A 23,979-nucleotide genomic window follows, 5' to 3' on the forward strand; every position below is an offset into this window, starting at 1 on the left:
TGCCAAGCCCTGCCGGAACTAGCTCAGTCCAGCTTGGAGAAACCGCCGATGGTAACTTTCCGCTCCTGGCGGTTAGCCACCAGCTCCTGGAGGTGAAGGGCACCGCCGCCGATGAAGCAAAAGGCCGGGCAGACGGGCCCCGAGCAGTCGATGCCGCACTCCCACAGGCTGCGGAACGACACGGCGTCGTAGAACATCACCTTGCCGTGCTCGTAGTCCAGGCAGATACCCACCCGGGGAGGCAGCGGCACAGTGCAGTTCCCAGGGTCCCGTGAACTTAGCGCCACGCCGTGCGACAAGAGGATTTTGCCCATGCCGATGGTCAGGAAAGCGAAGGGCGGCGCCGTGTCCAAGGTGGTGTCCTCAGCCCCGCTGTCATGGCCGCTGTCGGGGTCATATCTGAGCCGAGAGAAGGGAGAACAGAAAGTGCTAGACCTCCGCAGCAACACAGACACAAATCCCAAGGGCGTCTACTATGGATGGAGGCAGCTCCCTACAGTTTCACACACGGCCTCGCTCTACTACCTAAAAAAACTCCTTTAAAGAGTGATGCTGGAAACTAGACTGAACGTACGAAAGCCACACGTTTGCTTTTATTGCTATGGGGAGGGGCCGTGGCTCAGTTTGTAGAGCATCTGCTTGGCATGCAGAAGGTCCCAGGTTCAATCCCTGGCATCTCCAGTTAAAGGAACTGGGCAATGAGGTGATGTGAAAGACCCCTGCCTGACTTGACAGTACTGACTTGGATGGACCAAGGGTCTGGTTCAGTGTAAGGCAGCTTCATGTGTGTTCATGTGTGTTTATTTATGTACAAAACTTTATATCTGCCCCCCACAAGGGCCACCAAGGTGGCTAACCAATTAAAACATGCATCATAAAAAGCACATTTTAAAACCGACCCCCCAACACACACAAAATCCACATTGTTAAAATAATTTAAAAAGACGCAAAATACATACAAAGATTCAAAAAAACAACAATTAACACACTTGGCAGGAGGGAGGGATCAATGATCCAAAACAAAATCTTCCCCTGCTTGCGAAAGACAGCAGAAGAAGAGGAGGAGGAGGAGGAGGAGGAGTTGGTTTTTATATGCTGACTTTCTCTACCACTTAAGGGAGAATCAAACCGGCTTACAATTCCCTTCCCCTCCCCACAACAGACACCCTGTGAGGTAGGTGGGGCTGAAAGAGCTCTGAGAGAGCTGTGACTAGCCCAAGGTCACCCAGATGGCTTCATGTTTCTCTTTCCCCCTGTTCTTAGACCGAGGTCTTTAGCAATAAAACCATAAAACAACTAAGACCCATCTCTAAAAACACCTCCCTTCGTCTCTTCTCTGCAGCCTCCAAAAAACGAGCAACAAAATAAGTACACCGAGGGTCAGAATCCTCTGAGAAGAATTGAACCTTTTGCTCGAGAAAATGCGGACCATTTGTTAAAACACGGTATAATCCATTTCAGCCTAAATTGGTAAACGTAAGGACAATGCAAAAGGATATGTGCTAAGGAGTCCACCGACTGAAGAGGGCAGAGGCACACACAGCCGGTCTGAAAAAGGGATCCTTAACATACGACCCCGCAAAACCATTGAAAAAGGGCAATTCAATCTTGAATGCATAAAGATTCTACATAACTTTGGGCTAACCAGAGAATCCAGAGAGGAAGGAAGATTACCCTTAGATAACAGGCCCAGGGCAAGCAGAGGACATGTCCTCTGAGCATCACAATGAGTCTAACTCTTATTTCTAGCATAGATCAATTGGGCCATATGTTGTTATCTGATGTTAAATTAGGATTTACACACTCAGTATGGTTTTGCTTATAAATTTGCCAGTTCCCTGCGGGGGGACTGCATCCACCCCAAACCAATTTTTTCACCAAGCAGCAAAGGCAAGGGACACGGGCACTGGCTCACCTGGGGCTCGCCACGTCCTGGGGCACCTGGAACCACTCCTGCAGCTTGCTCTCCAGCCCCACGCCCACCTTGACCAGGTACGAGCTGGGGTCCACGCAGCAGGCCCAGTAGCTACGCCCCTGAGTGACGGCCACGTCTCCGATCACCAGGTCGATGGACAGGTGGCAGCTGGTCATGAGCCGCTCGGCAGCAAAGAGCATGGGCAGCCCCGGGACGCTGCGGACCGCCCGCTGGTCCTTGCTGATTGCCAGGCGCTCGCGGTTGAAGCCCCATCGATTATCCAGGAAGAAATTCAGCACTGAAGAAGAAGAAGAAGAAGAAGAAGAAGAAGAGCTGGTTTTTATATGCCGACTGTCTCTACCACTTAAGGGAGAATTAAACCAGCTTACAATCACCTTCCCTTCCCCCCTCACAGCAGACACCCTGTGAGGTGGCGGGGGGGGGGGGCTGAGAGAGCTGTGACTAGCCCAAGGTCACCCAGCTGGCTTCATGTGTAGGAGTGGGGAAACCAATCCAGTTCACCAGATTAGCCTCTGCTGCTCATGTGGAGGAGTGGGGAATCAAACCCGGTTCTCCAGATCAGAGTCCACCGCTCCAAACCAACGCTCTGAACCACGACACCATGCTGGCTCTCTGAAGGGAGGAAGGAGGTAAAGACTGGCATCAGGAGAGTTCCACTTCAAGACAGACTGAAGTCTAGATGAGTAGGACTGAAGGTCTAGACCAGTGGTTCCCAAAGTAGGCAGTACCACCCCCTGGGGGGGCGGAGGGATTACCTAGGGGGGCACTAAGAGGCAAGGGGGCAGCAGGGGGGCATTAGAGGAGGGGCCCTTTAAATGTGTTGTTCACTAATGTACAATAGATCAAGCTATGGTATCATGCTGGCAAATTTGGTGGAAACTATCAAAAAAAAATTCCAGACTTTGAAGAGCTGGTACCACTGGGTCAAGTTCATCAGTTTCGTTGAATAAATTTCAACTAAAAAGTTTAGATTTGATTTTGAATAGATGTGCAATTAATTGTTACTGTTTTGAAATTTTATCATTATGATCTTCTTTAGTAAGTCATGCAAACCCCTATTTTGAATAATGCACAGGATAGGCTAGGGGGCGCTGGGGCTGAGTTTGTGGAACCAAGGGGGCGGTGGCCCGAAAAGTTTGGGAACCGCTAGTCTAAACAATGGCTGTCCCTGAGACTTTAATTTTTCCACTCCAGTTGAGTGGTGGTGGAAAGCGCCATCAAGTCTAGCCGTCCTCTGGCAACCTATAGTGTTTTCAAGGCAAGAGGCAAACACAGGTAGCTTGCAGTTGCCTGCCTCGTTGTAGCAAGCTTCCACCTCAGTGGTCTCCCATCCGAGTACTAACCAGGGCCGACCCTGCTTAGCTTCTGAGATCTGATGAGATTGGGCTAGCCTGGGCAAGTGAGGAGTGCTAATCAAAATACCCTCCCCTTGCTTTCCCCAGTGCTTTTATTAGCCTCGGTGGGGGGAAGACAGATACCCATCTGTTGTCTATCTTTTTCTTATGCAGCTGATGAATTCAGGGGTGAAAGGTTAACCCACCCCCTACCCACATGGGGATGAGCCCCGTGGCGCAGAGGGGTAAGCTGCAGTACTGAAGTCCAAGCTCTGCTCACGACCTGAGTTCGGTCCCAACGGAAGTTGGTTTCAGGTAGCCGGCTCAAGGTCGACTCAGCCTTCCGTCCTTCCGAGGTCGGTCAAATGAGTACCAAGCTTGCTGGGGGTAAAGGGAAGATGACTGGGGAAGGCACTGGCAAACCACCCCGTAAACAAAGTCTGCCTAGAAAACTTCGGGATGTGATGTCACCCCATGAGTCAGGAATGACCCGGTGCTTGCACAGGGGACCTTTACCTTTTTACCCACATGGAGAGGGGGCTGCAGCCTAATTCAGCTTTAAAAATTCCAATTTTTGTCTATTTAGCAGTGAATTTATTAATTTAGAAAAAAAATATAACCCACTTATTGGTTTTGAGGAATGCTAAAACACCCTGCCAGTTTCACTGGAGAAACCTGGCCAGCAACTTTGCCAGTTTCTCACACACACACACACACTTTATATCAGGGGTGGGGAATGTCAGGCCCAGGGGCCGTTTAAAGCCCACAAAATCATTTGGTCTGGCCCTTCATGGGTCCTGGCAGATCTCTAGCTCAGAAGGATCTAAGACTGGCGATCCACCCCCTCCCGCGGACAGGAATAGCCTCTATTCAAGGCAGATGTGAGTTTGTTTTGCTGAGAAAAGGAACCTTCTTTCCCCCTTGCAGAAGAGTCCTTAGCTATGGAGATGCTAGGACCGCCAAGAAACTGTGTTAACCCTTTCCCACCTGGGCCGTGGAGAAACGTATTCCCTCTGTACTACAAGAGGGCTGGGGGCAGAAGTGGCGTCAATGGAGGTGTTAAAGGGGGCAGGGGCAGTTCTTAGCCAGTGTGTCCTCATTTCACCCCTGAAGGTGGAAGTAGCAGGAGCCGGCTGTAGAATCCGGCCCCGACCATGCAGAGCAGGAGCAACTCCGGCATGTGGCTGGATGGCTATGCCTGGATGGTGCAACAGACCATCCTGTGCCACCAGGTGGGCGAGTGCGCCACGAGTTGGATGCCTGCCTGCTTGTCCGCATACGGGGGGGGGGGTCATCTGGGACAGCTGCCTGCTTGGGGCTTGGTCAGCTAATTTTTAAGTTGATAATTTTGTATGGCCCGCAAATGGTGTTATAAATATCCAAATGGCCCTTGAGTGGGAAAAAGGTTCCCCACCCCAGGTTTATAGTGTTTGCCAGTTTCACATACACACGGTTTATATAAATTTTTACCTGGTGCCGGAGGCGTATGCAAGTAGATGTCCTCGCTGTAGTTCCCAAACCCAGCCTTATTGCAACCTTTGACGCGCAGCACATAGATGCAGTCAGTGTCCAGGTACTCAACGACGGCGCTGGTGCCACGCACTTCCTCCCGCCGCTGCCACAGCTTGAGGGCTTTGCCCTTGGGCTCGGCCCGCCGGAACTCCACCGTGTAGTGCCAAGCTGGCGGGGAATGCTGCGGCAGGCGCCAGCACAGGAAGATCTGGTCGTAGGCGTAGGTGCGCTGCGTGTCGATCACGGGGGCCTCGGGTGCTGTGGTAACGGTAGGAGAAAGGGGGGGGAGACGCATCGAAATCAGACAGCAGTTGTGGGCAAGCTCTGGGAGTTCGGGACTGACCGACACACAACCAGCTAAAGGCTAAGGGTTTCCAAAAAGGCAAAAAAAGAGAATGGCGCATGGCCACCGGAAAGAGCAGCAGGAGGAAGGGAGGACGGATTCGGGAGGAAGAGAACAAGCTGCTGAGAGACTTCAGGGAGCAGAGAGAGGCTGAGAGCGAGTGGGGGAACGGGGTGGGAAGGGAAGAGGGACGGATGGAGAGAGAGAGAGAGAGAGAGAGAGAGAGAGAGAGAGAGAGAGAGAGAGAGAGAGAGCAGGTGACCGTGGAAGTGGAGAGCAGGATAAAGGAAGGGCAATGGTGGATCCGGGGCATAGGGGAAGACAGTGGTTCAAAGGGAAGAGGAACGGACGAGCGGGAGGGGGGCCACACGACGGCCCAACTGGAAAGTGGTTCAAGACCCGCAGGTTTGTGCCACCACTGCTGCACGCTTGGTATATGCAGCTAAATGGAAGACTGACGAGATACCGACAAAAAAGGACTGGATAAATAAAATGCTAGAACTGACAGAAATGGCAAAACCTACGCCGTTGATAAATCAGATGGATAATGTACAATTTTGGGGGGAATGGGAGGCGTGGAGACTTTACTGTGAGGAGCAATTTTTAACGGGATCGTTTAAAGGATGTTCTTTGATTTAATCCCTTTGACAACTTTGAATTATGAGTATATTAAGATTAAGATATTGAATTAATAATTAGATGATAAGTTAGGATAAGTATAAAATAGTTAACAGGAGAGGGATTAAAGCTGTTAGCAAAAGTATAAAAAAATTAATTTAGGATGGAAGAGGGTGAGGGGGGAGTTTGTTTTATATTTTAATTGTTATAATTATTACTTTTTATTATCTTGTCGATTTTAAATAATTAACGTTTTTATATATTGTGAATGAAATGAAGAAAACAATAAAAAAATTTATTAAAAAAAGACCACGCAGGTTTGTTTTTTAATGTCCAAGACAAAATTTTATTGTCCCTCCAGGGGCACTACTCGTTTTTGGGATCTTAGGTTAACAGCTGAGTAGCAACAATATAATCCTCATCGTGCTACAAAGCTTGCTGGGTGAAAACTGGGCCTTGCTCCTGTATTACTTACTCCTGGCCTGACCTACCTCACAAGGTTGTTGTGAGGATACAATTGGGAAGGGAGAATTGTGGGAGCTGCCCTGAACTCCTTGGAGGAAGGACTCGACAGAAAGACAATTAACAGAAAAAACGATATTCCTCTATTGTGCCTGGATCCAGCCCCAGCCGATACCTTTTTCCTCTTCCCAGCTACCAACTGCCAACAGCGAGGCTGAAAAGAGAAGCAGCCGGGCGCCCCGCTATCATGCCCAGCCTGAGATTCCCTCCCTGAACACTTTGTGTTATTATACTTTAACTACTATCTGTATTATTATTTTGTAAATTGCTCTAAACTACTTTGGGAGCCAAGTTCTGGCTGAAAAAGGAGGAGGGGAAAGACAGCAAACACAAAAGCCCACATCAGCATGGTCAAAAGTTGGCTGCGAGAGCTGACTTTTATTTTCATTTTTTTTTACTGGCTGCTGCTTGCTTTATTCTCTTTTTCCTTTACACTCTCCAGACTATTCTCTGAGCACCCAGCAGAAGGCAAAAGGCTCTCGATTCCATCCCTCTGAAGCACGAGGGATATGAGGCAGCCAATGGGATGCTCACTGCCTCTGCATTTTCTCCCAAAGAGCAGGCAGAACATCTCCACATTATTTATAATATGGGCACTCCTGGAATTTCTGCACCTGAGGACACTTAACTAGGTCAGCCTGTTGGACTGAGTGGGTTTTTTTTTTTTTTTAATTGCCTCTAAGTTTGCTGGGGGACCTTCTGCCAGTCACCTTCTCTCCCCCTCCCCGACCTAACCTACCTCATAGGGCTGTTGTGAAGATAAAAGGAATGAACAAAGAGGCGTGTACACTACTCTGAGCTCCTTGGAAGAAGAGTGGAATACAAACATCCTAGGTAGATAAGGGGTTCATGGGATATCTGAGGGGAAACTGGGAAGTTAAAAGACAGGGCGCGATGGAGAAAGGGAGCAGCAGTGAAATATAAAGAGTTCCAGAGGCTCACCCCACAACCCACCCTTTTGGTTTTCCCAAGAAATCATCTCCCCCCCGTAACCATGAGGACTAGAAACCTTGCTTTTGTTAAAAGATATAAAAAGGGGACTGTGTGAGATTCCATCAGAGTTTCCTCACATTCCCCTCACAATCTGTGGGCATGGGGCTGTGGCTCAGGGGTAGAGCATCTGCATGGCATGCAGATGGTCCCAGGTTCATCTCCAGTTAAAGGGACCAGGCAAGTAGGTGATGTGAAAGACCTCTGCCTGAGACCCTGGAGAGCCGCTGCCGGTCTGAGTAGACAATACTGACTTGGATGGATCAAGGGTCTGATTCAGTATGAGGCAGCTTCATGTGTTCAGTCTCAAAGATGCAAATCAAATTAACCAGTGGATGGGGAGGACGGGCAGAGACAAGGGGGGTGCAGGATGGAGACATGAGGATGAACCATGGGGACAGAGAGAGAGAGACAGAGAGAGAGAAAATAGGGTGGCTGAAAGGGTTGGGTGGGAAGGAGATGACTTGCCTCATGGTACTTCAGTGATGACTCAACAGCAGCCATAGCCTACAAACAAAGAGAGGTAAAGCAGGTCTGAGATGGGTCAACAGCCTGACACGGGGCGGAAACGGGCCAGCCACAGACCGGCAGCCGCTGGGGGAAGCTCTGCACCTGGAATCTTAGGTTGGCAATGGATCATGGGATGCAGGGCTTGCAGTGTGGTGGCGGTGGTAGAAAAATGGAGTTGGCAGGGGCGCAAAGCCCCAGTGCGCGAGTAGAAAAAATCCAGCTGATGTTTTTTTAAAAAAACTTCTCGCCCACCCTATCGGTTGGAGAGTGGATGGGAATGAATAAACATGGTACCCAACCCCGTGAAGTAATACTCACCAACCGCAAAGTTGTATTCCATCGGATCGCACGTCACACTAACCTCGGTCCCCCTCCCTCAAGCCCTCAGCATAAGCCCATGCTAGCTCCCGCATCGCAAGGGGTGACAGGGTTTCAGATTCTACGACGGGTTACCCCAGAACCCCACGAAGAGAGGAATACGCTCATCCCAAGCGGAGCTGCCTCAGCCCAGTCAGAGGGTTAGTCTGAACTTCCTTCTCACTCCATGGCTGCCGGGTTGCCCGTCAATCTGAGCCTGATGCAGCCAGGAACAATCTGCCTTGGCTCGCTGCTGCCTTTATACAACTGGGACTTCCTTAGCCCCTCCCAAGGCCTTCCCAGGCTCCGCCCCAATAGCTCATATAGGGACCTGCTGTCAGGAGTCCCTCCCCAGTTCCACCCTGTCATGTGTTCCCCCACCACCACCACGTAGGCCTCCTGGCCCGCTGCAGCCCTCACCTGGCCACCTGTCAGTTGTTTGGGGGGGCGGCACAGAGAGCCTCGGGCTGGCCTCGCCATGCTCCCACGCTTTCTTCGAGTGCTACGCTGCAAACGGCAGCGCCGGCAGCATTCTCGGGCAACACTCGGCAGGCCCTCCTGCTGACCTGGCCTGAGGAATCAGGCCCTGAGTCAGCAATTGGGCCATCAGCAGTGTCATGCCCCCTGGAGGTCTCCCGGGTCTCCATCGCCCTGACAGGGCTTGGGGACACCGGAGGGCGCGAGGAGCATCCCTCAGCTGGCCCTCTTGCGGCCCAAGTAGGGTGGCGACGGCGGGAAAGATACAGGGCGTCGCGCTGAGGTGACAACCCTGGCCATCCCAGTACTATTAAAATAAATCCAGAATGCCATTCGGCATCAGTTAGGCGCCTGACATTTTCCAGTCGAGGAAAGCCTGGCACAACACCTTCCGTCAAAAACTGCAACCCAACAGTCTCATCATCACAGAATGTGGCCAAAGGGGGCAGCTCAACCTGCCCCAGAGTCGCACCCGTTGGGGACTTACCATGCAAAAAAGACCCCTTTGCCCCGAAAGGAGTTTGCACCTACCTTTGATAAAGGTGAGGTCGGTGAGCAGCTTGAGCTCTCGGCTCACGTCCACTTGGAAGTGGCTGAATGAGGGGCTGGTGACAGGCTGGAAACACTGCAGCGAGTCGGTCGCCCTGATGATCCTGCCAACAACAAAAGTCACGAGGGATATCGGGAAAGTAGGTGTGTGGCTGTCACGTGGGAGCCATAAATCTCCGAGCACACATTCAATGCCCTCCTTGGACAAAAGGGAGTGGCAGAAACACGAGGTGTCGGACTAAGATCTGGGCAACCCAGGTTCGAACCCCCACTCTGCCATGGAAACTTGCTGGATGACCTTGGGGCAGTCACACACTCAGCCTCGACCCTGGCAAGTATTTAGACGGGAGACCTCCAAGAAACACCAGGGTCGTGATGCGGAGGCAGGCAATGGCAAACCATCTCTGAAAGTCTCTTGCCTTGAAAACTCTATGGGGTCACTGTAGCTCAGCTGTGACTTGATAGCAAGAAAAGAAACACTCTTAGCATACAATTCCTGTTCCTCTTGACATTTATGGGGTTTATTTTTGTATCTTTTTAATTGACACCTTAAATGCTTTTTTTAATGCCTCTGGGGTTCACTTACATATTTATTTAACTCCTTTCTCTCCCCCCTTTTCAAAAGATGCCCAAGGTAGCATGCAATAACTGTGATAGAACAATCCTGAAGAGCAATCCAAATAAGACAGAACTCTAAAGGTGAACGTTCTAACATCATTCAAAAACATACGCTACAGAATGTCACTAACATACCCTAAATTGTTACATAACTAACTGTATAATCCTGAAGGAGGTGGCAAAATGCTCTTAGGAGCTGGAGTTACCCCTACACCGGCGTCCGTGCCACATGCACCTTGCAAACTGGCATGGATACCAGCTCCCTTGGACAGCAGCAGCAGCAGCACAGCCCGCTGGCATTCTCCTGGCACAAGTCCCTTTGCCAGCTTCCCGGGGCGTTCTGGGGAGGTTCAGAGCTGCCGTTAGGCAGCTTCCTAACCCCATTCACACAGGGAACGGCCCCTAACGCAACAGCTGTTGCAATGGGGCCTTTCCTCCCACTTTAGGTGGTCTTTTTTAATTTAAACTGTTCCCCCCACCCCGTCAACTGGGAAACCTCTGTGGCGCGCCATGGCAGCACCGCAGCCATGCTATCCCCAGCCGCTGCGGTTCCCAGGATTGCACTGCAAGTTATTCCTCATTATAAAAGTGCTGTGGATGTAGGTTTTTTTTCAAATGATTTTTGGCTGTTCAAGACTTTCTTAGTTTAATGGTATTAATTGACAAAAGCTTCCAGGAGTGGACATGTTCATGGAGGAGAGGGGTATTCATGGCTACTAGTATAAAAGAATACTAGTCATGATGCATCCCTATTCTCTCCAGGATCAGAGGAGAATGTGTATAATATTAGGTGCTATGGAACACAGGCAGGATAATGCTGCTGCAGTCGTTTTGTTTGTGGGCTTTCTAGAGGCACCTGGTCGGCCATTGTGTGAACAGACTGCTGGATTCGATGGACCTTTGTCTGATACAGCAGGGCCTTTCTTATGTTCTTATGTAGGAGCAAAAGAGAGACTTGCACCAACATGTGTTGGAAATAGACGAATACCTGTTATGGAGCTGCTTGGCAGCCAGCACAAAGCAGGGCTGGTCTGTCTCCTTGAGCACTTCCTGGGCATAGCCCACCATCCCGGAGTTCTCCATCATGGCCTGATGCTCGTGCAGCTGCACCCGGAGGCTGGAGGCGCGCTCTTGCCGGCATTCCTCGATGGCGCTCAGAAGGGACGCCTGCTTCTCTTCCAACAGGGCGCTCAGGCCCCGCATCAGCCGGGCCACCTCGTCCTTGGCCTGCATCCCGTTCACCTTCAGTGGTACACAACACAAACGTCGTTAGAAGTTACACGCACGATCACATCCCGAGGTGAAAACATGCTCACAGAGACGATCCGTTTCCCCAAAAAGCTCAGCATTCAGGTCTTTGACCTGGACCTTGGGAAAGCCGTACAAGAGAGTGTGGGTGGAGGTCAACCCACAGCTTCTGAGCTCTGCACAACAGCAAGACGCCAAGTTCCGCTGTACACAGCATTGGTCATGCCACACCTGGAGTAGTGTGTGCAGTCCTGGAGGCCTCACTTCAAAAAAAACGTGGACAGAATGGAGCGGGTGCAGAGGAGAGCGACGAGGATGATCAAGGGCCTGGAGACCGAGCCCTACGAGGAAAGGCTGAGGGACTTGGGCATATTTAGACTGGAGGAGAGGAGGTTGAGGGGGAACAGGATCGCTTTCTTGAAGTATTTGAAGGGCTGGTCCTTAGAGGAGGGCAGGGAGCTGTCCCTGTTGGCAGCAGAGGAGAGGACTCGCAATAATGGGTTTAAATTGCGGGCGGAAAGGGCTGGATATTAGCGGAAAAATTTTACGTTAAGAGTTATTCAACAGTGGAATCGTCTGCCTAGGGAGATGGTGAGCTCCCCCTCGCTAGCAGTCTTCAAGCAGTGGCTGGACAAACACTTATCAGGGATGCTCTAGGCTGATCCTGCATTAAGCAGGGGGTTGGACTAGATGGCCTGTATGGCCCCTTCCAACTCTAGGATTCTATTATAGCAATTATATTAGGTGCCGTGGAACACAGGCAGGACAATGCTTCTGCAGTCGTCTTGCTTGGGGGCTTCCTAGAGGCCCCTGGTTGGCCACTGTGTGGACAGACTGCTGGACTTGATGGGCCTTGGTCTGAACCAGCAGGGCCTTTCTTATGTTCTTAAGACAAACAGGCTGAGACCAGCCACTAGGGGAAGCTCAAGAACTTAACTCAGCGGTGGCCAAAAGTCACTGTTGCCATACGTACTATGGAGGCAAACCGCTTAGAGAAAGCTAGGTTCAGTCAGCCTACACCATGTTCAGGGCAACAGCGGAGATGCAGTAGATGCTGGAAGGGCCATCATGGGAAACGGAAACCTGAAGGACTTGCAAGATCTGGCATCAAAAGATGCCCATCCCGAACCTCGGTCTATTTAAGGCCGGGCAAGAGTCCTGGGAAGGTACCCCTGATGGTCAGGCTGCAGTTGGTGGGTCACCCCAAGAGAGAAGGGAGAACAAGGCATATAGTTCCCCTTGCATCCTCAATGAAAGGCAACTGGGAGCCAGTATGGTATAGTGTTTAAGAGCGACACACTTGTACAAACCTATGGTGAGACCACACTTGGAATACTGTGTACAATTCTGGTCACATCTAATAAAGGATATTGCTGGGCTTGAGAAGGTGCAGAAAAGAGCAACCAGAATGATCAGGGGGCTACAGCAACTGCCCTATGAGGAGCAGTTAAAGAGCTTAGGGCTGTTTAGCTTGGAAAGAAGGCGGTTGAGGGGAGACATGATAGAGGTCTATAAAATGATGCATGGTATGGAGAGAGCGGACAGGGAGAAGCTTTTCTCCCTCTCTCATAACACTAGAATGCGGGGGTCATTTGCTGAAGTTGGTGAGAGATTCAAAACAGATCAAAGGAAGTCTTTCTTCACCAACGGATAGTTGGTGTGTCGAAGGAGCTAGCGGATTGAGCAGAGTACCCAGGAATAAACACCAGCAGAGCCAAGCTATATGAAACAGTGCCTGTTTATATACAGTGTTCAGATTAGTTACAACAATCACCAACACTATCCACATCCACTAATATCTCCTCCACTTGGATACAAAGATATATACATTTATAACTTCCCCAATCACCAGCCACCAATCAGCTAACTGCTGAGTCATTGTGCATTCATTTCTACTTATTGCATGGCCAGAACCTGTTCAGATTGGTTCTTGATTGACTTCTGTCAGGGCCTCACAATCTAGATGTTCATAATCTAGATCCTGAACTGTCAAACACTGATATGCCAGACTTGCATTCATCCTGTGCATTCATCAGCAAAGTATTGAAAGACACTGCTACCATTGCGAGTTCTCTCCCCATCAAAGGAAACTCGTCCCATTCCTGTAGGGTGGAAAAGGGAAGGTGGAGGAATAAAAAAAAACCTGAATACAAAACCTCTGCCACTCCTTGGGATTGGCTCCAACCCTGAAACACACACAAAGATATTCGTACCTCGGTGAGCCGAAGGGTCTCTTCTAGTTCGCTGATTTGATTCTGGACAGTGTCCTGACTGCTCAGGATGTAGGTCAGGCTTTTCGTCAGCTTGTCCTGGATGCAGGAGAAAACAAGGGGAAGAGTAAGGAAGAAAATGCTTCGGTTGTTCCTGGCTCTGCTGCAGAAATTCTTTGAAGGTCACTTGGAAGAAGAAGAGTTGGTTTTTATGCCCCGCTTTTCTCTGCCTTTAAGGAATCTCAAAGCGGCTTACAATCACCTTCCCTTCCCCCTCCCCACAACAGACACCTTGTGAGGTAGGTGGGGCTGAGAGAGTTCGGGGAGAACCGTGTCTGGCCCAAGGCTTCGTGTGGAGGAGCAGGGAATCAAGCCTGGTTCTCCAGATCAGAGTCCACCACTCTTAACCACTACACCATGCTGGCCTTTCCTTGCCTCTGTTTGGTCCCCTGCTGCTCCCCAAGGAGCAGGACTAAGTCATCAAAATGGAACTAGGAAGGGAAAGCTCCTCCCTCATGTACTGTGGCAGAGCTACCACCTGTAGAGTGCTGCCCTAGGCAGCCATCATAGGGGACTAGGGCCAAGACTGGCATTGGGATTCCCACAAGGCTCTTTCAGCAGGCAACACAAAGGACACCCACAGTACCATAGGCCTTGGGGAGGGGCCGTGGCTCAGTGGTAGAGCCTCTGCTTGGCATGCAGTAGGTCCCAGGTTCAATTCCTGGCATCTCCAGTTAAAGGGCCAGAAAAGTACATGGTGGGAAAGACCTCCGCCTGAGACCCTGGAGAGCCGCTGCCGGTCAGAGTAGGCAATACTGACTATGATGGACCAAGGGTCTGATTCAGTAGAAGGCAGCTTCGTGTGTTCATGACAGTTCTCCCTCCATTTTGTTAGTCTGGATGTTGGTTAAAGACATGATGGGGTGTTGTGGTGGAAAGCGCAGCCCGGTCGCACCCAATTTATGGCGACCCCATAGGGTTTTCAGGAGAGACAAAGAGAGATGGTTTTCCATAGCCTGCCTCTGCATAGCAAGCCTGGACTTCCTCGGTGGTCTCCCATCCAAGTTTTAACCAGGGCTGACCCTGCTCAGCTTATGAGATCTTATGAGGTTGGGCTACCCGGAGCAAGGATGGCGCAGGAAGGTGGACATGCGTCAAAGCATCTGTACAACGTCAGCCCCAGTCAGGGCACAGACCGTCCCGAATTTCACAGTCAAATTGTCCCACCTCCCTCGTTCCTGGAGGATTTCGGGGGGAGTAGGAGGAAGTGCTGAATCCTTTGGACCCTTTACCTTGAGGGCCTGATAGGCGCTGAGCACCGGCGTGATCTTGTGGCCCGTATGTGTGCGACGCACTCGGCACAACTGGCATACCAGCCGTTGGCAGGTCTTGCAGTAATGTGTCACTTCCTCCCTGTGCTCCGGGCACGTCAGACCCTGCGAGGAATGAAGAAGAGGAAGAAGAGTTGTTTTTTCTATGCTGACTTTCTCTACCACTTAAGGGAGAATTAAACCGGCTTACAATCGCCTTTCCTTCCCCTCCCCACAACAGACACCCTGTGGTGTAGGTGGGGCTGAGAGAGTTCAGAGAGAGCTGTGACTGGGCCAAGGTCACCCAGCTGGCTTCATGTGGAAGAGTGGGGAAACCAACCCGGCTCTCTAGATTAGAGCCCACCACTATTAACCCCTCCTCTGACCACCACACTTGACTGGATCCGAAAGATCCATCTGCAGGTGACTCCTTAAAGGTGCTTGCTGAGACAAGCTATCATGGCAACCCTCTGGATCTTAAAAACAACAACAACCCACAATGCACAGTTAAATTGTGGAACTCCCTGCCCCAGGTTGTGGTGATGGCTGTTAACTTGGAAGGCTTGAAGGGGAGTGGACATGTTCATGGAGGAGAGGTCTATCCATGGCTACTAGTAAAAATGGATGCTAGTCATGATGTAGACCTATTCTCTCCAGGATCAGAGAAGCATGCCTAATATATTAGGTGCTGTGGAACACAGGCAGGATGGTGCTGCTGCCGTCGTTTTGCTTGTGGGCTTCCTGGAGGCACCCGGTTGGCCCCTGTGTGAACAGGCTTCCTCCGGAGGTGGTGAGCTCTCCTTCCCTGGAGGTTTTTAAGCAAAGGCTAGATGGCCATCTGTCAGCAATGCTGACTCTGTGACCTTTGGAAGATTGAATTTGTGAATTTTCTGCATTGTGCAGGGGGTTGGACTAGATGACCCTGGTGGTCCCTTCCAACTCTATGATTCTATGACTGCTGGACTTGATGGGCCTTGGTCTGATCCAGCAGGGCTTCTCTTCTGTTCTTCTGTTCATAAGAGCATAAGAAAAGCCCTGCTGGATCAGACCAAGGCCCATCAAGTCCAGCAGTCTGTTCCCACAGTGGCCAACCACGTCCTCCGAATCCACTCGCGCTTTTGCCGCGCTTACCTTGGGCCGGAAAGTAAGCGTGGGGGGCGTGGGCTCATGCTGCGCCTTCTGGGTGCCCCAGGGGTGGTAGAGCTTGAAGCATTCATTGCAGAAGCTGGATTTGCACTCGGTGCAGCCTTTGGTCGCCTCCAGCTGCGGCGACTTGCAGAACTGGCACATGATGGCCGTGCTGACATTGATGGTTTGGCGGTAACGCTCAACCACCCTCTCCAGCGTCAGGTTGCGGAAGAGGCTGCCCAAGCCGCGCTCGCCCAAGTCCACGTCCCGCTGGCATGTCGGGCACGGGAACAGCACATTCTGCGGGTGCACGATGCCGCCTCGTTTCCGCCCTGGGTACGTGCCAAAACCTAGAACAAGGGAGCAGAGGATGCCGTGGGCAAGAATGAGTCAGTGCTTCATGCCATGGAGAACAGGTCTGTTAATAGCTATTCCTCGTGAGAGAGCAATACAGCCTCCATGTTTGGAAGCAGTATACCTCGGGATGCCAGCTGCTTGGAGGGCAACCAGAGGAGGGCTATTGCCTTCATACCCCACTCGTGAGCTTCCTACAGGGGCACGTGACCAGCACCGACAGAAAAAAAAGATGCTAAACCAGATAAACTAGATGACCTTTTAAGTTTGATTCCAGCAAGGCACATTATAAAAAAATATAGAATCATCACCTTATTTTTTATCTATAAGGAGTTATTAATTGTCCTGGATGGCCCAGGCTATCCTTATTTCATCAGATCTCAGAAGCTAAGCAGGGTCGGTCCTGGCTATTACTTTGATGGAAGACCACCAAGGAAGTCCAGGGTGCCACGCAGAGACAGGCAATGGCAAAACCAACTCGGTTAGTCTCTTGCCTCAAAAATGTACAGGGTTGCCGTACAGGGTTGCCGTAAGAGAGCCAGCGTGGTGTAGTGGTTAGGAGTGGTGGTTTGGAGCACTGGACTGATCTGGAGAACAAGGTTTGATTCCCCACTCCTCCAAATGAGCGGCGGAGGCTAATCTGGTGAACTGGATTTGTTTCCACACTGATTTACAGTGTGGCATAGCGGTTGAGAGCAGTGGACTCCAATCTGGAGAACTGGGTTCGATTCCCCGCTCCTCCACATGAGCAGCAGACTCTAACCTGGTGAACAGGGTTGGTTTCCCCACTCCTACATATGAAGCCTGCTGGGGTGCCTTGGGCAAGTCACAGCTCTATTAGAGCTCTCTCAGCCCCACCTACCTCGCAGGGTGTCTGTTGTGGGGAGGGGAAGGGAAGGTAATTGTAAGCCAGTTTCCCTTAAGTGGTAGAGAAAGTCAGCATATAAAACCAACTCTTCTTCTAAGTTGGCTATGACTTTACGGCACTTTCCACCAGCTATTTATTATGACAGCTAAGAAAGAAACCTCCATGTTAAGAGGCAATCTATCTCTGATTAGAAGTTGGTTTTTATACCCTGCTTTTCTCTACCTTTAAGGAAACTCATTTTACAACCGCCTTCCCTTCCCCTCCCCACAACAGACACCTTGTGAGGTGGGTGGGGCTGAGAGAGTTCAAAGAGAGTTGTGACTAGCCCAAGGTCACCCAGCAGGCTGCATGTGGAGGAGTGGGGACTCGAACCCGGTTCTCCAGATTAGAGTCCGCCGCTCTTAACCACTCCACCACGCTAGCAGTGGCTGAGGTCCAAAAACAAGGGTAAGCTGTCGCCTCCATATTGCGCCTCCTAAGAGACGTTCGTATCACTCTAACAGTCCACTTCCCACCAGGCACAGAGATTTGGCTGCCCACCTCGTGCCCCTCCAATGCCCACCTGATTTGAGAAGGCGGTCCAGGCGCTCTGGCTTGGGCACGACCCGGCGTCCAAGGCGGGGGCTCCGTGTAGCGGGCGTGGAAGCTGGCGAAGTGGGCTCTGAGGTGGGGTCCGGGCAGACGTAGCCCTGTTGTAGCAGGATCTCGGTGGCACAGATGTGGCACACGTTATGCATGCAAGGCAGCACCAGGGGTTGCTTGTACATCTCCTTGCACACCGGGCACAGCAGCTCCCGCTCCATGTTCTTCATGCCGGTCTGAGCGGCGAGAAAAAGGGGATGGCGGGGGGGGGGGGAGGGTGACGGAAGAGACAAGGCAACGAATCATTCCGACTGCTAATAGCAGCTTGTTTTATTACTATCTGTACGGCGCTACCAGCACCTGAGTGACATAGGAAAAATAAAAAAGGCCCCTGCCCCAAAGAACATGCAACCTGAGCAAGTTGAGGCTTCTACTGCCATACCTCCCACCCGATCTTAGAATCATATCGTTGGAAGGGGCCATAAAGGCCATCTAGTCCAACCCCCTGCTCAATGCAATATCAGCCTATAGCATCCCTGACAAGTGTTCATCCATCCGCTGCTTGAAGACCGCCAGGGAGGGGAAAGCTCACCACCACCCTAGGTAGCCAATTCCACTGTTGAACTACTCTTAACTGGGGGGAAATGTTTCCTAATGCTCAGCCGGTACCTTTCCACCGGTAATTTATACCCATTATTGTGAGTCCTGTCCCCTGCTGCCAACAGGAACCGCTCCCTGCTCTCCTCTAAGCGACAGCCCTTCAAATACTTCAAGAGAGCAATCCTGTCCCCCCTCAACCTCCTCTTTTCCAGACTAAACATTCCCAACTCCCTCCGCCTTTCCTTGTAGGGCTTGGTCTCCAGGCCCCTGATTATCCTTAATGGTCTCCTCTGCACAAACTCCATTCTGTCCACATCCTTTTTGAGGGACCTTTCGACAAGACCCTTTTCCCCAGAAGCAGCTAAACAGGATTCAGTTTAAGAAAATTTGTTCCCATGCGAAAATGTGTTCTGATGCGAAAATTTGTTCCGAAATTTGTTCCGATGCGAAAATTTCGGCCTGGTTTGCCAGCGTGATTCCCTTCCACTAGAACCCAAATCTCTTACAGGTGGGGGTCCAAGTTTAGTATGCCCCACTCATAAACACATGCTCATCTGGGGTGAGCGACAGAAGTTTCCAGGAAACCCAGCAGAAAAGCTTGGGATGAAAGAGAGCCGGTTTACTTTTCCGATCACTGGATTTCGGAGCAGACTCTGTGGAACTCTTTGGATCTTACTGAGAGATCCTCGATGAAATTAACCATGCCAGACTAGCTCCCCCACCCAAAGATGGTTTGTGTCAGCATAACCATATTCCTGCTGCATACAGCTGCAGGGTTCATCCGAGGACTCCCAAATCACGCGGAGCAACGGCTGAGGCTCCACAGGCCAGTGCGCCCCCTCTGAACTGAGACTGCGCCCTCAAACCTTTCCCAGAATCCTCTACCACATGCAAGGACCCCACAGCAAAATGTGCAACCGTTTCTTGGCCAACAGGGTCCCCCTGCTCGTAATTTGAAAGTGTGTATGTACAATGAGTAGACAATTGCTGCTGGTCTGAGTAGACAATGCTAACTGGATGGATCAAGGGTCTGATTTAGTATAAGGCAGCTTCATGTGTTCAGTCAGGCATCTGCCACCCTTATTCCTGGACCTGGAATGGTCCCAGGCTTTGGCTGTCAGGCAGTTTACTAAAGCTAAGTACATCTGGAGCTGGTCAGGGCCAAGACAGGGGAGATTCCTGGGAAACCGATGTCTTGAGCTCCGAGATGGAAGGAAGACGGCATCTAAATGTGATCAACAACAATTGCTCCCAAGCACACTTTAAAGAAGACAAAGAGTTGAGTTTTATATGCCGATTTTCTCTACCTTTTAAGGAGAATCAAACCGGCTCACAATCGCCTTCCCTTCCTCTCCCTACAACAGACACCTTGAGAGATAGGTGGGGCTGAGAGCGTTCAGAGAGAACTGTGACTAGCCCAAGGCACCCCAGCAGGCTTCATACGTAGGAGTGGGGAAACCAACCCTGTTCACCAGGTTAGAGTGTGCTGCTCATGTGGAGGAGCGGGGAATCGAACCCAGTTCTCCAGATTGGAGTCCACTGCTCTCAACCACTATGCCACACTGTAAATCATATTTTATGTCTATATAAATTGCTTTAAGCCATTTCGGGAGCCAGTTTTTGGCTCCAAAAAACGAGGTTGCTAATGCAATAAACAAAGAATGGGAACATTCACCCCCTTCACAAAACTCAGCACCGGCTTGAGAATAGCCCCGCTTTCTTTATATTATTTTGCTTTACAAGGTGCAAAGAACTTCACCTGCATTGTTGTGATATGCCTTACAACAACCCTGCGGGGTAGATCAGGATGATTAATCCCCTCTTTGAAGATGCCAGGCAGGGGGAAAGGCTGAGGCATAGCGGCTTGCTGGAGGACAAAAGCGTCTGGACCCCCGGGCGTGTAATTTGGCCTTTAAAACATCTGGGGGAAGGAAAATCCACACTGGAATAGTACCAGAATGGGGGTTAAGTCTCTCCCCCCCCCCCAGCTATCTCCCTGTTCAGAGATGTCCTCCCTCAAAGATGTTTTATGTTCCAAAGGGGGAAAAACAAAGGCAAGTACAACGTATCTGCCTTTTCCCCTACCGGGACTTAAAGCAACTCAGAGGGGTGTTTCTGATCAGGGAAACAGCACAGGGGGGGAAATTCAGATCAGGGAAATAGCACAAAGGGGAAGATTTAGATCCTCTCCTTCCACAGCATCACAGCCCTTGCGATTGGCTCCCCCCCCCCACACACACAGCCAAAAAGGGTTTTTAGGGCCACATTAGAAATTTGGGAGTACCAATCATGGAGTTCTAGCACAATGTACAGTTTGGCCCCAAATTCATGGCAGAGGAGAGCGCCAGGATGGTTCGCTCTGAGCCCTGACGGCTTCACTCATCTGAGCAGGGCCTTTGCAGGCCGCACCCTGCAAATGGGCAAAATCAACAGCAGCTCGTAAACGTGCCTTCTCTGTTGTGGCCCCCGCCTTATGGAATGGCCAGCCTAACATGGTCAGGAGGGTTCCCACTCTCCTGGCATTCTGCACATTATGCAAAACTGAATTATTCAAGAGGGCATTCTTCCACAGATAACAGGGCTATATTATAACAGAATGGTTCAGGAAGATGCTTTAGTAAAGGGGAAAGGGATTGTGGACCATATTATAATGTCTTGTATGTACTGTCTGAGTCACTGGCCACCAAGATCAAGTTTATTCATGCCATCGTATTCCCTATTACTATGGATGGGTGAGAAAGCTGGACAATGAAGAAAGCTGGTAGGAAGAAAGTAGATTCCTTTGAAATGTGGTGTTGGAGGTGAGTGTTCATGAACTGCCAAAACGAGAAATCAGTGGGTTCTAGATCAAATCAAGCCTGAATTGACCCTAGAAGCGAAAATGACTAAACTGAGGCTGTCATACTTTGGTCACATGAGAAGACAAGATTCACTGGAAAAGACAACAATGCTAGGAAAAGTTGAAGGCAGCAGGAAAAGAGGAGGAAGACCCAACAAGGGATGGATTGACTCAATAAAGGAAGCCACGGCCCTCAATTTGCAAGACCTGAGCAAGGCTGTTAAGGATAGGACGTTTTGGAGGACATTGATTCATAGGGTCACCATGAGTCGGAAGCGACTTGATAGCACTTAACACACACGCGTGTACTGTCTGTTGTATATATTATCTACTATGAAATTTTTACATTGTTTCACATTTCATGTTGAGACTTATGCTTTGTTTCAATTTTGCTTGGGCTTCCTGCTTCATTTCAGATTTCTGCAGCCCTAAACCTATTATATTGCTTCTTGGATGTCCCATCCTGTTGATTGCATTGACTCATGCTGCGTAATCCACCTTGAACCTCAGGGAGAAAGGCGGACTATAAATACTGTAAATAATAATAAAATTAAGGATGCTATGGTATCTTCTCTTTAAAAAAGGGTGCCTTTGACCATGTACAGAATACACAACCAAATCCCAACAGCAAGACTTCACAGATCTGATACTAGGGGGAGGAAGTGGGTGTGGTTTCCACACAGATTTTTTAGCATCTCCAGTTAAAGGGACTAGGTCAGTAGGTGATGTGAAAGACCCCCGCCTGAGACCCTGGAGAGCCATGGGGAGGGGCTGTGGCTCAATGACAGAGCATCTGCTTGGCAGGCAGAAGGTCCCAGGTTCAATCCCCGGCACCTCCAGTTAAAGGGACTAGGCAAGTAGGTGATGTGAAAGACCTCCGCCTGAGACCCTGGAGAGCCGCTCCCAGTCTGAGTAGACAATACTGACTCTGATGGACCAAGGGTCTGATTCAGTAGAAGGCAGCTTCATGTGCTCATCTGAACTCTGAGAAAAATGAAATAATGACAAAGAAGACAAGAGGGCATCTGAACATGTGTAGAGTGCCTTTCTCGCAGTGCTGTATCACTGCAACCAACCATTCTGGGGTTTATAGGGATGGCCTTTCCAAAGTAGAAGGCATTAAAAAATTAGGTCCAAGCACCTTAATATTTAATCACAGGGTAATTTATTTCTCAGAAAGCACATTCAGGGTTGGACCTCAGAATTATGTGGGGTCAGGATGATTTCCTGCAAGGGAAGGTTAAAGCAACTGCAGAGTTTTAGGTTGGTGGGGGAATGGTTGTGGGGGGGGGCATGCAAGATTATGAACAGCATGGCTAGAGAATATTCACTCTCTGCTATAACACTGACATTCAACAAAGTGGGTTCAACAGCACACCCCCAGCACACCAAAGGAAGCACTTTGTTGCACACTGAATAGATAACCTATGGAACTCACCGCCACAAGATGTGGAGATGGCCACTAGCTTAGATGCTCTTAAAAAAAGATTATGCGACCACAACAGAGGAAAAGCTTATTAACAGACGTCTGCAGTAATTGCCAAATAGAACCTTCTTGTTCAGAGGCAGGCTATCTGAGCACCATCTGCTGGGAGGGGGAAAATAGCAGAGGAATTCCATGCCTGGCTTCTCTAATAGGATTATGGATTAGACGGATCACACTGGGCTTTTCTTTTTGTTCTCACAATACTGTATTCTTTCAGCAAAAGTGGGTGTGGGCACACTGGTTATTAACCTTGCAGACGGGGAACAGATTTGCCAAAGACCTGGAGCCTGTCTCCGTCGGTGCCATTTCCCCCAGATTTTCCGGGCCCGGAGCAGACACAAGACTCGGTGACTGTCCGGAAATGCCCTTCGGCCAGACTCTCTAGGAACAAGAAATCGGCACGGTAGGTCTGGAACCGGCGGCCGCTTTCCCCTTCTGCCAGGCACAGAGACCCCGCCTCCCGGTTGCAGGCAGCCTGGCGCGCTGCCCGGCGCCTGCCATGCCCCACTCAAGGGCACTCGCCCCTTGACTGTGGCTCTGCTACCCGGGACGACGCCCCCTCCCATCGCCCCTTCATGCCCTTCCAACCCGCCGGCGCCCATCTCGGCCCCCTTTGGGGTGCAGAAGGCAGCAACACGCCAAGCCGGGGAGGAAGGAAGCCTGAAACCGGTAGCAGGTCCTTTCCCAAAACCATTAGCCAAGATTCCCTACCTAGAGATCTGCCCCCCCCTGCCCCCAAGCTGACTCCTCCCGCCCCCCCGGATGGGCACTCACCCTCCCGGGCACTCGCCTGGATGCCATCTCTCTCTGTCGGCGAGAAAAGGGGACCGCACAAAAGCACCGGCGAGGAGAGAGGGAGGGATGGATGGAGAAGAGGAGGGAGGGGGGGGAAGGAGGGGGAAGAGCCAGTGCTCAGGCAGGCGCTGGACCAGGGCCCCGGAGGAGGTTGCCATGGCGACGGAGGGATGTGCTCCGATGCTTACAGCATCCCCGCTTGGTCCCAAAGGGAAAAAAGAGTCTGGGGTAATTGTGGGGGGGGGGAGATGATGATGGGGGTGCTATCAGCACAGGAAGGGGCAACACCCAGCTTGGGGGGGTAGGGCTGATTATATGGGGGGGGGGCAATTCCTAGGCTATTGGGCGAACGGTACCTTTTGGACAGCGAGGAACTGCGACAATAGAAACCCCCCCCCACCTCAAAGAATCCGTCCAGGGTTTCCCCCCCCCCCGACGTGTTCTTCCTCCTCTAGCCCGCATTCCCCTCCGCACCCCTTTTGTCTTTGCACCCCAGACAAGCCCCCCCCCCCGAATCTGGTTCCGTGCAATGCAAGGCGTTGCACGCCCACCTGCCCCCCACCCCCCCCCCGCCGCGCCCCCTCCCCGGTTCTCACGCTGATCCGGACGAGGGCATCCATGATCGAGGTGAAGGAGTGCAGATCTTCGCCTTCGGCCATGGTTGCCAAAGGGGGGGGGGAGGGAGAGGCGCTCCCGGCCGCTGCACCCCCCCGCGACACCCCAGCGGTGCTTGCGAGCGCCTCGGTCTGTTGCGGCCAGCAGCCGAGCCGTCGGGTGCGGGGGGGGGGGAGAA

General features: G+C 51.1%; 1 protein-coding gene across 1 annotated transcript; it reads right to left on the reverse strand.

Moving 5' to 3' along the window:
- Window positions 1-23,856, reverse strand: TRIM46 (tripartite motif containing 46). Its single transcript, XM_056852596.1, has 10 exons — window positions 23,783-23,856; window positions 17,447-17,702; window positions 15,666-16,012; window positions 14,517-14,660; window positions 13,228-13,323; window positions 10,755-11,008; window positions 9,131-9,252; window positions 4,741-5,040; window positions 1,916-2,213; window positions 1-399 (listed from the first exon to the last, which is right to left on the reverse strand). Exons 1-10 carry the CDS (start codon window positions 23,843-23,845, stop codon window positions 24-26), a joined length of 2,256 nt encoding a protein of 751 aa, XP_056708574.1. The 5' UTR covers window positions 23,846-23,856; the 3' UTR covers window positions 1-23.
- Window positions 23,857-23,979: the final 123 nt, after the last annotated feature.

This window comes from Euleptes europaea, chromosome 7, assembly GCF_029931775.1.
Source record: "Euleptes europaea isolate rEulEur1 chromosome 7, rEulEur1.hap1, whole genome shotgun sequence".
NCBI lineage: Eukaryota > Metazoa > Chordata > Lepidosauria > Squamata > Sphaerodactylidae > Euleptes > Euleptes europaea.

Coding starts and splice junctions, on each gene's coding strand:
- TRIM46 (XM_056852596.1), bottom strand. CDS start 23,845: ATGGCCGAAGGCGAAGATCTGCACTCCTTCACCTCGATCATGGATGCC. Junction 14,661..15,665: donor CGCTTACTTTCCGGCCCAAG/GTAAGCGCGGCA, acceptor CATTCCTCGCAG/GGTCTGACGTGCCCGGAGCA. Junction 9,253..10,754: donor GCCAAGCAGCTCCATAACAG/GTATTCGTCTAT, acceptor TGTTGTTGGCAG/GATCATCAGGGCGACCGACT.